Source organism: Neurospora crassa, linkage group VI, assembly GCF_000182925.2.
Source record: "Neurospora crassa OR74A linkage group VI, whole genome shotgun sequence".
Lineage (NCBI taxonomy): Eukaryota > Fungi > Ascomycota > Sordariomycetes > Sordariales > Sordariaceae > Neurospora > Neurospora crassa.
This window is the reverse complement of record NC_026506.1, coordinates 1,864,973-1,879,245: the sequence shown is the minus strand read 5'-3', so window position 1 is coordinate 1,879,245 and position 14,273 is coordinate 1,864,973. Positions and strand designations below refer to the sequence as shown.

Below are 14,273 nucleotides of genomic sequence, written 5' to 3'. Positions count from 1 at the left end.
CCACCGTCCAGGCTCACGTCCACCGCCCACCGACTGTCTACTCTTACACGTCCCCTGCGTCCGTCATCCCTTTCCTGAACCTTGCTGCCTTCGAAACCACATGAGCCACCACACCCAGGATGCTACCTTCCCCCCCCCCCCCCCCCAATGTGCCCCCTCCGTCCCCGTCTCCGTATCATCCCCGTACTCCCCGTACTCCCCGTACTCCCATCCCCGCTGTCCCGCCGTCCTCTCCGTTCTCGCCTCGGTGCCTGAGAGGTCGGGGTAGACGCGGAGGAACCGGGATGGGGGCTGTGGGCATAAACCATGAGCAGGTATCCATTACTATGCAGGTGTCGCCCAACCGCATCAGCTTGCTATAGCCTCCCAAAAGGCTGTATATGCATGTATGTATCAAAATCTCCTATCCAAATCTCAATAGCTTTCCCATTCGTCCGGTCAATGCATTACAAGAAATTACGCCCCAAAAAAAAGCTCTCCGTGATTGTGGAGTCAGGCACTAGTATAGTGATGGTATTTGCTGATCAAGCATGTTGGGGTAATCGCCCAGTTCATCCCCAAGGTTTAGCACTCTTACGCGTGGTTGCTCAGTATTGTTCCCTAATTTGATGGGCCAGTGGCCGTGAGCCACATGTGGCCAGTTTCTGAGACGGATTTATTTGAAAGTTGACTCGTCTGACACTATTCACGAGCATGAACCTAGGACTCCCAGCGTCGTGGTGGCGGCGGTGTGGTGGCGGCGGTGGTGTTCGAGGCTTATTGCTTTTAGCTAGTATGTAGTCCGAATGTGTCTACGTCTTCACTTTGATATCCTCCCGGCAGGTACAAGCCCGTTCTAGTGAGGCTCTGGGAAGCAACTGGGCCAACATGCTTGCCTTCAGCTACTAGAGGTATGCAGTAGTCTCCCTCGTTAGTTAAAGGGTACCTATGCATCAAGGCCTTCCAGGGATTCCCCACGAGATGGCCATTTGCCATTGGCTCGAGCGCTATAGCACCTCTGATGCGTCAGCCATCCATAGAGCGCCAATTTGCCATCTGACACACAAGTAACACGGTACGTGCATTCCTTGGGTTCTCGGATTCGCCCGTCGAAACCTTTGGACTCGTATGCGCTTTGGACTGATTCCATTTCAAGGTTTACAAGGCCAAAGCCGTCCGTCTACGCACCACGTCCGTCCTTTCCCCTTGGATACTAACTTCCTCCAGCAGGGCTGGATGGTCTCGAATGTGCACGTACAAGCCCGAGCACCGGTCTCTCGGGTGCTAGTGTACCTGACATAGACACACACTCTAGTTGTATGTACCTCTGTGGATCCGCGTGTGGCCTTCAAGCTGGAATTGTCCCTTCACCCAACTTCGCCAGATTCACCCGTGTGTCTGGTATCCTCTTGGCTCAGGCATGCCTTGGCAACGTGAGCTAAAGCCAGTCGCGCTCGGCACTACCCACAGCATTTCATGCCCGAGTGGGCAACAGCCCGGTGAACTCCGAGCCCGAAGTGCCCCTTCGGCACTCTTTTGGATTTGCCTATGTACCTCGCCGGTCTACGTACGCGCTACCGTGCTTGCAGTTCTGAGTATTCGCCCTCAAAGCCACTCTACGCTAACATGGGTCTCCCTTTACCGAGCCATCGCCAGTTCTCTAGAGCCCCGAGCTCCGCTGGCCTTGGAGAAGAAAACCACTCACCACGCACCATGCCCCACCAAGCGGTCGCTCCTCGAGTTTCGCTAACCTATTCCATCTGCCCTTTTCTTACTTTTTCTGTGCGCCTTCCATGCTGAAACCCATTAACCAATTGCGTGCAGCAATCTCTCGAGTTGTTGTATTTCACGCCCTAGCGGTGCTTGTCTAAATCCAGCGCTAAGAAGAAGACCAGGAACCCTTGCTTCACCCCATCCCTTCCCGGTACCTTGACGCCCTCGTACCCTCCATATTGCTATACACTAGTTTACACTATATACATAGTACCTGAAAACAGCTATGGAGGTCATGCTAAGTAATTACTTACACCGACGAAGAAGAGCGTAATACTATGACGTATCGGACGGCGCCGGCGAGTGCGGTCAGTGCAATCAGAGAGACTGTTAGAGCTCCTGAGCTTCAGACCGAATGCACATCCACGTCTCCGCCTACGCAAAACCACAATGCTAGGTGCTCTAAGTGGCATGGTGCTTCTGACTTGCGTGGTGATGTGCTTAAGACCTCCAGACTGTTTCGTAACCACGAATCATCATATGTTCTTGCTGCGTATAGAACAGCGAGGGAGATCTCTTTGGCACTGGCAATCCAGTAGCTTCAGGTTCATTCAAGTGTCATAAATCATCCTGCATACTAAGTTACACAATGGGAAGGCGGCCTTTTTTTCTACACACAGTCTAACCATGCAAACGCCAAAGATGCTAGAAACACCAAAAACAAGAAAGAAAAGAAAAAATGACCGAACTCCATCTATGAGGATATACGTACTCCACCAGCCGATCATGCCATTGTCCGTTCCTCTATAATTCGCTGTGTATGACCGCCTACCAAAAATGAAAAAAAAAAAAAACCTCCCATCCCCCCAAAAAAACCCAACATATTGCGCCAAGTGATGCGTTTTCATGAACCGTTGCCCTCCCAGCCGGTGTAAAGTAGAAGGGGTGCTTGCCCCTCCCACATTTGATAGTCTTAACCCATCCCATCTGCCCCCTTTTTGAGTAGGTGGAACAGGTAGGGATACAAACCGAATAACCCGTAGAAGAAATAAGATAACGTAGGGACACCCCCCCCCCCCCCCCCCCCGTGCCGGCCGTAGAAATGCATTGTTCTTCTCCGTGGTCTTCTCTTGGAGATCAAAATAATGGGAAACAAGGTCAGATGCTCCAGAGTTATGGACCCCCCAAGAAATCATAATAATTATCATCCCAACAAAACAAGCCGCTTGCTGTGTAGCTGATGTGTGACGTAAACGCTCCAAGATCTGTGTTTCAAACGAGTTTGCGAAGGCGGGCTGGCCTTCTCACACAAACTGCCTACGCAAATCTGGGGACTGCATAGAACGTTGCGCCTCGTTGACCTTTGTATCGACGTCGATGGTCGTTATCTGTATGTGTAATTGCTGTCCAAAAAGTTGGTGTTGTTGTAGCTGTTTTCTCGTAGGCTGCCCGTCCGCGACACGCTGTTCGACCTCAAAAAACAGACATTTGTGTTGATATAGCATCAAACCGTAGGCGATTGTGGATAGTAAGTTGATGTGGGGTACATGGACCAGGACTGCTGGGGGAGATAAGAGGATTGCGGCTGTGGAACGCTGGTCGGACAGTATCCGCGGTCTAGGCCGTGTCAGTAAACGCGCGCACATAAGACATCGACCAGATACCACGGGAGCTACTCACCAGCTTCAATCTCGTCGTAGTTGACCTTCATACCGTCCAGGCAAGAGATTCCCGTAGCTTGACCCATTACAGATGAGTCCATCAAGGAAGAAGGGACGCTTGTGGGGACGTGGCTAGCCGCGTACTCATCAGGATGCCCCGTGGATGACGACGGACTTGAAACCACTGAAGAAACAGTGACTGAAGAGACAGGGACGACCGGAGGCCATGCCTCACAAGGTTCAGGAGTAGGGAGGTAAGATGACCCAAAGCTTGTCGGTGCACCATAGTCCGTGGAGCCTTGGGGGATAGATGCCCCGCGACCTGGAACTGCTGATGGCGAAGTTTGCAGTCCATCCACCTCGTAGCCTTTGGTAACAGTGAATTAGCCTTTGAGATCATAGAAATGACCACATCATAAAAATAAAAAAAAGAAGAAAGAAAAGAAAAAAGAAAAGAACAAAAAAACCAAACTTTTTTTTGTAAAAAAAAAAAAAAAAAAAAAAAGGAAAGAACAGAAAACATCAAAACTGGCTTACCAGATTGAGGAAACGGTCGGTTCCCGATGCCAAGGGCTTCCCTCAATGCTCGTACTTCGTGTTCCAATGCCTTGTTCTTCTGAAGCAGTTCACGAACCATTCCATCGCGGTTCTCCCTTCCCCTTGATTCTTCTAATTCGCGTTGTAACCTTTCAATGAGCTCCTTAGTGCGAGCTCTTATTGCGCGTTGCGCTTCCCGATCATTTGCTCGCTTCCTAGCTAGCTGTGAAGGCGTGAGGGTAGAGACGCTTCTCGTGCCTGTGACCGCAAACAAAGATAACGTGTCAGGACGTTTTGCGGTGGATTTCCCTGGAAGAATGGGTATTCAGCACTCACCTTTCCTCTTCACCGTACCCGGCTTATTGTCCCCGGTAGTGGGAGCAGGAGGAGACCGAGCCATCTTGTGTTGGTGGTTGTTGTGTTGATATGGGTAGGTGTACTACGACGTTGGTGTGTATTGTGTATGTCTATCGATGTTGTCCTAAAGGCCGAATTACTGTTCTTGAATATTTTGTCTTGCTCGAGATGGGAGTGATGAAAAGAAATAAATACGGTTCGTCGTTAGATAAAGCCGGAGCAGGTGGACGGATGGAACCAAGGGCAGCCTCTCGTAGGAAGCCCACTTATAAGAATAGAGCACAGCGTTGAAGCGTAGTCTAGGCTGTGATCAGAGATGGCTCCGCCAAAGAGACCAGGATGAACAGGAAGGAACCCTGGTCTTGCTAGGTCTACAAGTAAGTACATTCTTCCACTCTTCAAAGGTGACCTTCCAAAGGTGGGGAAGGTGGTCAAGGTGGTTTGAAAGATCTGGATCAGAGGAGTATGGACCAGAAGCCCCAGTCTGTGCGCCAGATGCTTTGGCTGTTGCTTCCACTTTCTATTCCCCAGTTGGTTTTGGAGACTTGGGGACTAGACATTGGGGTCCGGGCCACGGACGAACTGACGGGGGCGAGGCGGATGGTGCTCTAGGCCGGTCATTCCTTCGCCAGCCCTCCTCTCCCGGGCCTGAGCGACCCCAGAAGAGACACGCGGTAGAGAATGGACAACCCCCAGTGCTCTCACACTCTCACATCTTATATGACACCTTTATATAATAATGTCCCCTGTTAATGCTAACCCCCGCTTGTTCTAAGGCTCCTCTTTTGCTAAGATTTTAACTACCTACATTATATCTAGTAGTTAAGACTGCGCTTTGCTATTTGTAATACTAATAGTATAGATTAGTAATAAGTAAGAATGTGTATACTTATTTATATCTAGAAGTCTAGTAACTCTACATTACTCCTTTTCTAGTATTATAACTATTTTAACTAATGTTTTAAAGTTTATACTTAGCCAATTCACTAGTAAGCTTTTTTTATTTTTATAAAGAAAGGTCCAACTATTAGGATCAATTATGTTAATAAAAAAAACTTGTATGTTTTTCAATTTAGTGAAATGACTAGCTTGAATATATAGAGAGATATATATATAATATTCTCGTAAGTTTCTACTACTAGCTCTCTAATAAAAAAAATATAAATAAAAGGAAACTCTACTCGCACGTTGGGGAAACTCTATTTATATATGGAAAGAAATGGAAACTTCAGTATATCTCTTTGAAACTCAAAAATAGAGATAGAATAATATAGAAAATATATTAGATTTCTTCTCTTTTTTCTTCCTGAAATACTTCTACTTTAAAAAAACATTCGTTCTCTAGAGCCCTAGAAACTCTTAAGATAATGATAAGATAATAAGTGAATGAATAAAACAATTTAGTATCTAATGGTTAGGAAAAGTATGATTTGGATAACGCTTAAGACTATAAGTTTAATTTATATCTTTAAAAGTCTATTAAAAATTAATAAATATTTTAATATTATACTCAATTTTCTATATTAAAGTTTAACTAAGTTATATCTAAAAAGTAAAAGTACATCCACGTACAAATATTATTTTCCTAACGTGCGAGTAGAGTTTTTCTATAATATATATTCAGGCTAGTATCAGCTTATATAATTCTAAATATATATATTCAAGTAAGTTTGTTTTTAAAAAGTATATTATAAAGCTAAGTTATAACTATCATTTAATTATATTATTGCTTTTGCTATAGTAAAATCGTATCATTGTAGCTATATAAGCTACTTTTGGAAATTAAATTACTAGTCTTATATATTGTATCTCTTAATAAAAATTATAGTTTTTTAATAAAGTAAGCTAATATGATATTATAATATATAGTTACTAGGTAATATACACTGTCCAATTATTAGAAAATTTGTTAATAATATAACTATACTATATACTACTATACTAAGTATATCAACAACTTTAGTTATATATAGCCTAATATATATACACGTGTATAGACTAGTTTAGATTCAGCTCTTACTTATATTGCTAGTTTCTTATATAAGCTCTCCCTTTTTCTTATTTGTATAATAATATATATCCTACGTTACCCATACTAATACTCTCTTGCCCTATCATCTTAATTAATAAAATCTTCCAACTTTATTACTATTATAGTAACTACTAAGCTAATACGAGCTCTCTAGTTAACTATATATAGTTAGGAGTTCTAATAATTATATGTTAAAAATACTTATTATTCTTACGTATATGTCAGAGAAACTATACTTGCATGTTAAGAAAGGTTTATTTATATGTGAAAGAAAAGTAAGTTCAAATATTTTTGGTTTTTAGCATTTAATACAATATCGAACGAACTTAAGAAATATATTAGATTTTTCTCATTTTCCCCCCCTTTAATACTCCTACTTTAAAAAACACTCCTTCTTTATTACGTTAGAGAACATTAAAGAAAGAAAAAGTTGACAAGTAGATAATTATAAGGATCCTATATATCAAAGTTAGAAAAGATAAAATTAAGTAATGTTTAAAGTTATAAACTTTTTATTTTTAAAAGTTTATTAAAAACTAATAAGTACTTTGGTACTATACTTGACCTTTTATATAAGAGTTAAATTAAGTTATATAGGAAAAAGTGGAAGTGTGTTAACGTACGAATAGTATTTTCTAAACGTGAAAGTAGAGTTTTAATAATATCTCTTTTTTTATAATTATATATATTATAATCTACTTTATACGTTTTTTATTACTTCACTTCATAATAAGTTATATATAAATATTCTATAATACTACTAAGCTAGTATCTATATAACTAAATTAAGATAATCATTGATTTCGAAAGCTTATATATGTTCATTTAATCTCTTATATATTGTCTAATTAAAAAATAGTTATATAGTTTTAAGTATCAAGTTTTAATATAATATTATAATATAATAATAGAATTTGAGACGTAGTACTATAATACTAATATATAAAGGTAATAACATAGGGCTAGCGCCTAGGTTATAGACTCTGGTCTTTAAGACTAGAGATAGTATTGGTTATAGTAGTACAGTCCGCGCAGCCCTAATAAAAACCTCTCAGCGCTAGTGGATCCGCATCTCAAATAGACTTTTCCTCTTTCATAAATCTTAATTAAGCTATACAACCAGCACCCGTATTAACCGTGCTGTCCCTAATGTAAGTAATATAATGAGTACAAGTTAGATATAATTTTTAATTAAATATAGAAGCTAGTTGGCTATTAGTAACTATTCTAGTACTATATTAAGGCAAATATTATAACATTAGTATCCTAGCCTATATAATAATATACCCTGAAATTTATTAGTAAGTAAACATTACACTACAGATTTATAATATGAGAAATAAGAATATTATTACAATTATATTATAAGTACTAAGTATATTATATATTATAAATGATATTTATATAAATATAATATATAAACTATTTTCCTTGTACTAGTATATTCAATATTATTAATACTTATAAGGTTATTTTCTTCTTCATTAAAACGACTATACATTTGGAACTTAGTGATTATTGTAGGCTTGAAAGGTAATATAGAAGATTTATACTAAAGGTCGTAGTCTATAGGTATACTCTAATACTACAAGCGAGGAAGGCGCAGCGTATCTATTTATAATAGGCTAGTGAATTGGAGTATTCCATTTCTTTCTTTTGTGTTTTCTTTTTGGCTTTGGGCCCTTGCTTTTATATAATAGGTGGAGGTATTAGAGCCTTGGCTCATTGCTCATTGAGGAGTAGATCTGTTGTACTGGTCAAATAGGACCCTGGAAGTGTAGAGTAGAAAGGATATAAGGAGAAGATCCCAAGCCAGGAGAAAGAAAGAAACGCAGGCACTCCAGACCAGACAACACCCTTCCTCGAGAAATAGACCAAGAAGTTCCGCTCCCGAAACCACAGAACTATCGTTGAACGCTCCCGTGACAGTAAGCTTAGCAAACCTTCCGTGAAAGAACTAATCTCTAGAACCGACTAACCGACCTAGAGTTAATAAGAAGAGCTTTGCCCTCCTCGTTAGTCCTTGGTGGAGGTTGGTAAGTTGTAGTTTTATTACTCTATCTTAGTTCCTAAGGACAAAAGCTATGCTCAACTCCAGATCTGCTCCTCGCTGCATTTAGGTGTAGTAGGGTGCTTTTCGTGTTGGTGTGGGTTTTTTGCTCCATTTCACTAGAATATAGAAAGTTACCTATATTAGTACTATTTAGTACATGATCTTTTAGGCCTATATGAAAAAAACTCAGTACTAAGCAGGACACAGTCTAAATAATAGTTCAAAAAAGCTACTTTTCCCTTTACAATTGGAACCACTTCTTAACTATTAAATATATCAAAGTGCACAAGGTATTAAAAATATTGAGATAAGAAACGCGGTTATTTTAGTACTAGTTACATTGTAGTGCACGGGATAATTGTTCAAAAAAAGGTAAAAGAATTCAAAAATAGGAATTTTAGTTACGACCCAGCGACGACCGTAGCAAATTGAAAATTACTAAGTCCAGGGAGTAATTAAGTTTAAAAAGTAACTAAGTCCGAAAAACAACCTATAATCCCAAATAGAAGGTATAGAGGGCTATAGTTAGGGTTGAGAGTTAAAAATTCCAAAAAAGGTTAAAAAATTTAAAAAAACATTTCAAAAAACTTTCTTATTCAATTAATAGTTTTTTTCATTTCCTACTTAAGTTAGAAATACTAAGTCTAAGCGTCTCTCTATCTGCCTTAGACTTTACCTCCACCTAGGGAAATTATATTTTTGGGTAGCCTATTCTATTTTAATAACTAACTTGTAAATAACCTATATAAAGCTATTATACTAGTAGGATCTATATTATACTACTTATTAATATTAGACTATAGTATAATATAAGTTCAAAATCTATTTATTATTTCCTCAAGTGTATAAGTAAGATTATTATTTATTCTCATAAATATTATATAATAGTTTAATACGCTTTAGAGTTAATTATTATAATTATACTATTATAAAAGTTACTTAGAAGAAAGTGTACTATATTATTAATTTAAATACATTATACTTTTACAGATATAAGTATATAAATTAAATATATTTGAATACAAATATACAATTATATTAAAAGTAATATACTATAGAATTCTTATAGTTATATGTTATTAAATTTTTTTTATTATTATATTTAAATTTATATTTAGTGAATTTTACATTTTGAAAGTTTTAAATTATAATAAGTATATCTTATAGAATTTCCACTTTCTATCAAGCTTATAAGTAAGTACTTTCTTATACATTTATTTAAAAAAGGTTATATAAAAGATTGAATATATTTACATTTTTCAAAAGTTTTTTTTTAAAATCTCCAAATCTTGTTTAGTATTATCTAGTTTATGATTTATGATTATACAATAATCCTAATCTTATTCTATATCCTATATAACTATAGAGCCTTACTAGTATAGAGTCCTTCTTTAGTTCTCTAGAGGGGAAAACTATACATTATTAAGTACCGCTGAATAGAAACCCCCAGCTTTATTTCAGTTGTAAATCTCTATACCGCTCCTACTTTATTTATAATTATAATAATTCTTACTTACTACTATAGTAAACTAAACTCCTCTTTCCTACTACTATATTATTCTAATATTAATATAATAGTAATAATAATAATAATAATAATAATAATAATAATAATAATAATAATAATAATAATAATAATAATAATAATAATAATAATAATAATAATAATAATAATAATAATAATAATAATAATAATAATAATAAGAATAAAACCTAAATTTAATACGCTGCTCTTCTTTATAGCTTCTCAATTTTAATTCCTACTATTCCTTTTTCTACCCTCTTCCTCCTTTCTTATTTTATTTTCCTATTTACTTCCCTACTTTCTTACTTCCCTACTCTATTTATAATTATTTTTATTCTATCCTTTTATTTCCTACTCTATAGTTTTATCCTTATCTATAATAATATAAAGACTTTCTCCTCTATTTATATAATCCTCCTTACAGTATTTCTTCCTAATTTCCCTCTTCCTCCTTCTTTATTGTAACTTCATTTAAAATAGCTTCCTCTAACCCTTATTACCCTAGCCTAATTAATTTGATTTCTAATATAGAGGTGTCCTTCTTTAATCCGTCCCTAAGCGCTATATACCTAATTTATTTAGAGCCCTTAGCTCTTATTTCTTTCCTCCATACTATTTTTAGCCTCGTAATTTCCTAGAACTAGTATAATTTTCTCCCCTATTTTTCCTAATTTATATACTAACCCGGCTAGTATTATTTGCAAAATTCCTTACCTTTACCATACCCTAGACTTTGCCGCTTTCCCGAAGACCAGCGTAAGGCCCGCCTCCCCTAACGCCTTCTATAAGGTTATCATTAATAAGATCTGCCTCGTCTCGGCTTCCGGTAGGTTTCCTATCCTTCTTTTCTATTTTCTTTCACTATTATCTAAGCTTTTACACCTAGCCGCCAGCTCCCAAAACGCGACTTGCTTCCACACCGTTAGCAAGTAGTATAATTATACAATAGAGAATATATAATCGCCTTATAGATTTTCTATATTTATTAAAAATCTATACTCTAAGCTATATATCTATTGAACTTTCCTATTTACCTGCACTCCCTTCCTAGGTATTTAGGCCGCGCTAGTTTCCATTTCTCCTCTTCTATCAAATAACTTGAGATTCAAGCCCTTTTTGTTATCGCTATTACAGCATCTAACAAACTTCACTATATGTGCAGGCTTGAAACACAGTACCTTTTGCATTTCTCTACTTGAAAAGTCATTTCAACCCAACGTCCTTACTACGTAACTGCGTAACGTTAGTGCGCGAAGGGCTAGACTAGTGTAGACTACCCAAAGACCGAAGCCCGAGCCAATATCCCCTTAAAGCGACGGCGGCTACAAGACATGGGAAAGGAGGCGAGGTATTGGAGAAACGGATCGAGCACTATCTGGTATGTTTTGGTGCAAATATGAACTTTGTCGCACACCCTGGGGACCCACGCTTTCCATCCTGTCCGAGGTCCGATGGGATACGTTTCGAGACTTGGGGGCCACTTGTTAGGCAGTTGAGTATGTCTGTCGGAAACGCACGGGCGTGGGACAGCGATATGGCTTCAGGAAACAACATAGTAGCGTGTTGAGAAGAGTTTGCGCGCGGTGAGAGTATATAGTTGAGACCTTACTAACCTATGTAGTGCATGCGCTCAGTTGCAAGCACAGAACAAACAGGCACTAATTACTACTAATTAGAGGCAGTATCGACCCCACACGTTGCAACATCATTGATCTACTACACGCGGTTAGGACCATGCGGAGATCATCGTAGTATAGGTCCGGTGTGAATGGCATCATACCTTCTGGAACCATTCCTCGACCTCGTAGTCCCCACCAGCACGGAGGTCACGGTGAAAAGATAGTGTTAATCTGCAATAGATCGTCTTCAGTGCTCATGTACTTGTTGGTCCTTACCAGAATCCCAGGCGAGGCACAACCTCGCAGTAGTGAGTTGGCCAATGACTCTCTCAAGCCACAACTCGGCAGTTTGCCTAAACCATCTCCTCAAGAGTGTAACCAAAGGTTACTGTTCCGAGGAACAAGCCACGGGCACGGCCCGGGTCATCAATATCCTCCGCGAGGTTTTCTCTTTATGTTGAGCTTGCATCGACAGCGCTTACAAGATCATCCATTCCGCCTACCTCTGTCGGTCCGGTCATACCACTCGGGGGTAAGGCCCAGGCGGGTAAGGGGCTCACATAGCTCCATGCTCCATCAGCATCCTCATATCTGAGACTGTGAAGCCAGAGCGAAAGCTCTTGCTCGCCAGGATCTGTATAGAGCGGTGTCCGGCAAACGTCACAAAGTTGGCCAGACATCTTTTCCGCCTTCTTCCTATGGTAGTTGTCCACCATCTCGTCATAATAGGCAACCGCATCAGCAATGTCCTCTTTGCCCATCCGAGAGAGACGGGAGATGATATCCTCGTCACTGTTTCGAGCTGCGTCGGCATCGTTACGGCCGAGATCAAACCCCCAAACCTTTTGATTGGCATAGATCGGGTCATTCTGGATGGGGTGACCTAAGAATTGGAGATGAACCCGGATTTGATGAGTCCTTCCGGTAACGGGAAGACAGCGGACAATGGAATATCCCTCTCCTTCGCCCCTCCTCTGCGCCGCTTGCTCTGCGTCCGGCATAGCCGGTTGTTCGGTCTGACCCTTGGTAGGAGGGTCAACGGGAGGATAATAGGCCAGGCGCTTGAAAACGGTTCGGGCCGCCTTGCCGTTGGCGCGCACACGGTTGAGGGTTAGTTTGGGGGAAATCTGAAGGATGGGTTGATCGCAAACCACTTCACCGTCGGGAAACCTGCCAACAACCCTGGCGATGTACTCCTTGCGGACACTGCGTTGAGAAATTTGAGCAACGAGACGTTCGGCCGCGTGCTGACTTTTGGCAAGAAACATGATACCGCTGGTGAGCCGGTCAAGTCTGTTGCAAGGACGCGGTAAGAAACCAGGTCCCCTCTCGGACTTGATAATCTCGACAACAGAATTGTAGTTGTAGCGGCCAGCGGGGTGGACGGGGACACCGGACGGCTTGTTGATGACAATCAGATCATTGTCTTCGTGAATCACGCGAATGGGCTCGGCTGTGACGGGAGGCTCATGACGGTGAGTGGTATGGGAGATGAGGTCACCATTTTTGAGGACGTGTTCGGGACCGACGGCCTTGCCATTGACGACAACTAGGCCGGTCTCAACGGCGTTACGGTAATACTCGGCCGGCCGGTCCCGGAACTCGACCTCAAATATTTCCATCAGCTTGCGACCGCGCCAACGCTCCTTGCACCACGTGTTGTAGGTGTAATGGTACGGCACGACGCGGCGAAGGCCATCTTCGACAAAGTAGGGCCGGGGCCAGGGATCGGACGGAGTGATCGCAACAGCGGGAGGTTCAGCGGCCGGAGACATGGTCACCGCATCCGACACTTCAACAACCGACGTAGGGTTGGGGGTAAGGGGTGGTGTCTCATTGTCATTGACGAGTCTTGTCGCGACTGTGGCCGCCATCTTCTGTCTCGTGCGTGGGAGCAATCGTGACAGCGATGTTATTGATGCGAATGGCGCGAGCAATGCAGCAGCGGTGGAGCGACAAGAAGCCAGGGTGGCGATGGCTTGCTTGGTTGTCGACAGACAAGACAGTAAAGGGAGGATGGAGGGCCGGATCTCCAGCGGGACGTAATGAATCGGACGTGATGGTGTTGTGTTGTGTTAAGGGCGTGTTCGAGTCGCCCGGAAGTGGCTCTCGGAAATGGTCTTGGAAAATGAAAGATACGAAAGTCAATAAAAAGCACTGACCACCTTTCGCGAAAGTCGTTCCCAGACCTCAAAAGGTCTAGAAATAGGACCTGGAAATTTGGCCGCCAAGACTAGTCTCTATCACATTGACCTCCGACGACAAGCTTCAGCGGACCCGCCCCACAATTATGTGGGTCTCCTCTCCTCGGAGCCGGGCTATAGACAGACTACCCCCCTTCCCTATATCTAGACTACTTAACCGCTTAGGGCATGGCTCTGAGGAATTTGACCAATCTTTTTGATGGCTAACATCCCACTGCAAAAATCAGGTGAAAGTCTGTTAGCTCACGATTGGTTATTTTCGCAAATTCCTCCAAGAAATAGTTAGTCACTTCTCTTGTTACTCTTGTTAGGGCAATACACTTTCACCAGATGCATTCCCCCCCCCCCCCCCCCCCTAAAAAAGATGAGGAAAAAAAGGAAAGAAAGAAAGAAAATGACTCCGGTCGAACTCAGATTACAGCCAAGCGAAAGCTTCAATATAGATTACTATGGAATGGATCTTCCTACCCGGGCGAAGACTGAGGATTCTACACTTCTTTGGCTGTTGTAAAACTTTTCTTTTTTTGTACGGCGGAGAAAAGCTGAGAAGCCTTGCCCTAAGCGGTTAAGTAGTCTAGATATAGGGAAGGGGG

General features: G+C 41.1%; 2 protein-coding genes across 3 annotated transcripts; both read right to left on the bottom strand.

Annotated features, from left to right (window-relative positions):
• Window positions 1-2,776: 2,776 nt before the first annotated feature.
• NCU03847 (hypothetical protein) lies at window positions 2,777-4,738 on the bottom strand. Its single transcript, XM_950688.2, has 4 exons — window positions 4,227-4,738; window positions 3,891-4,148; window positions 3,373-3,720; window positions 2,777-3,309 (listed from the first exon to the last, which is right to left on the bottom strand). The coding sequence occupies exons 1-4, from the start codon at window positions 4,288-4,290 to the stop codon at window positions 3,197-3,199; spliced, it is 783 nt and encodes a 260-aa protein (XP_955781.2). The 5' UTR covers window positions 4,291-4,738; the 3' UTR covers window positions 2,777-3,196.
• Window positions 4,739-10,819: 6,081 nt separating this feature from the next.
• Window positions 10,820-13,622, bottom strand: NCU03846. Of its 2 annotated transcripts, XM_011396563.1 has the most exons (2): window positions 11,638-13,622; window positions 10,820-11,573 (listed from the first exon to the last, which is right to left on the bottom strand). In XM_011396563.1, the coding sequence occupies exon 1, from the start codon at window positions 13,348-13,350 to the stop codon at window positions 11,929-11,931; it is 1,422 nt and encodes a 473-aa protein (XP_011394865.1). In that variant the 5' UTR covers window positions 13,351-13,622; the 3' UTR covers window positions 10,820-11,573; window positions 11,638-11,928. The 2 variants fall into 2 exon arrangements, with proteins under 2 accessions (XP_011394865.1, XP_011394866.1); XM_011396564.1 differs by having other exon boundaries at window positions 11,415-13,510.
• Window positions 13,623-14,273: the final 651 nt, after the last annotated feature.

Coding starts and splice junctions, on each gene's coding strand:
- NCU03846 (XM_011396563.1), bottom strand. CDS start 13,350: ATGGCGGCCACAGTCGCGACAAGACTCGTCAATGACAATGAGACACCA.
- NCU03847 (XM_950688.2), bottom strand. CDS start 4,290: ATGGCTCGGTCTCCTCCTGCTCCCACTACCGGGGACAATAAGCCGGGT. Junction 4,149..4,226: donor GGGTACGGTGAAGAGGAAAG/GTGAGTGCTGAA, acceptor TTGCGGTCACAG/GCACGAGAAGCGTCTCTACC. Junction 3,310..3,372: donor CTACGACGAGATTGAAGCTG/GTGAGTAGCTCC, acceptor GACACGGCCTAG/ACCGCGGATACTGTCCGACC.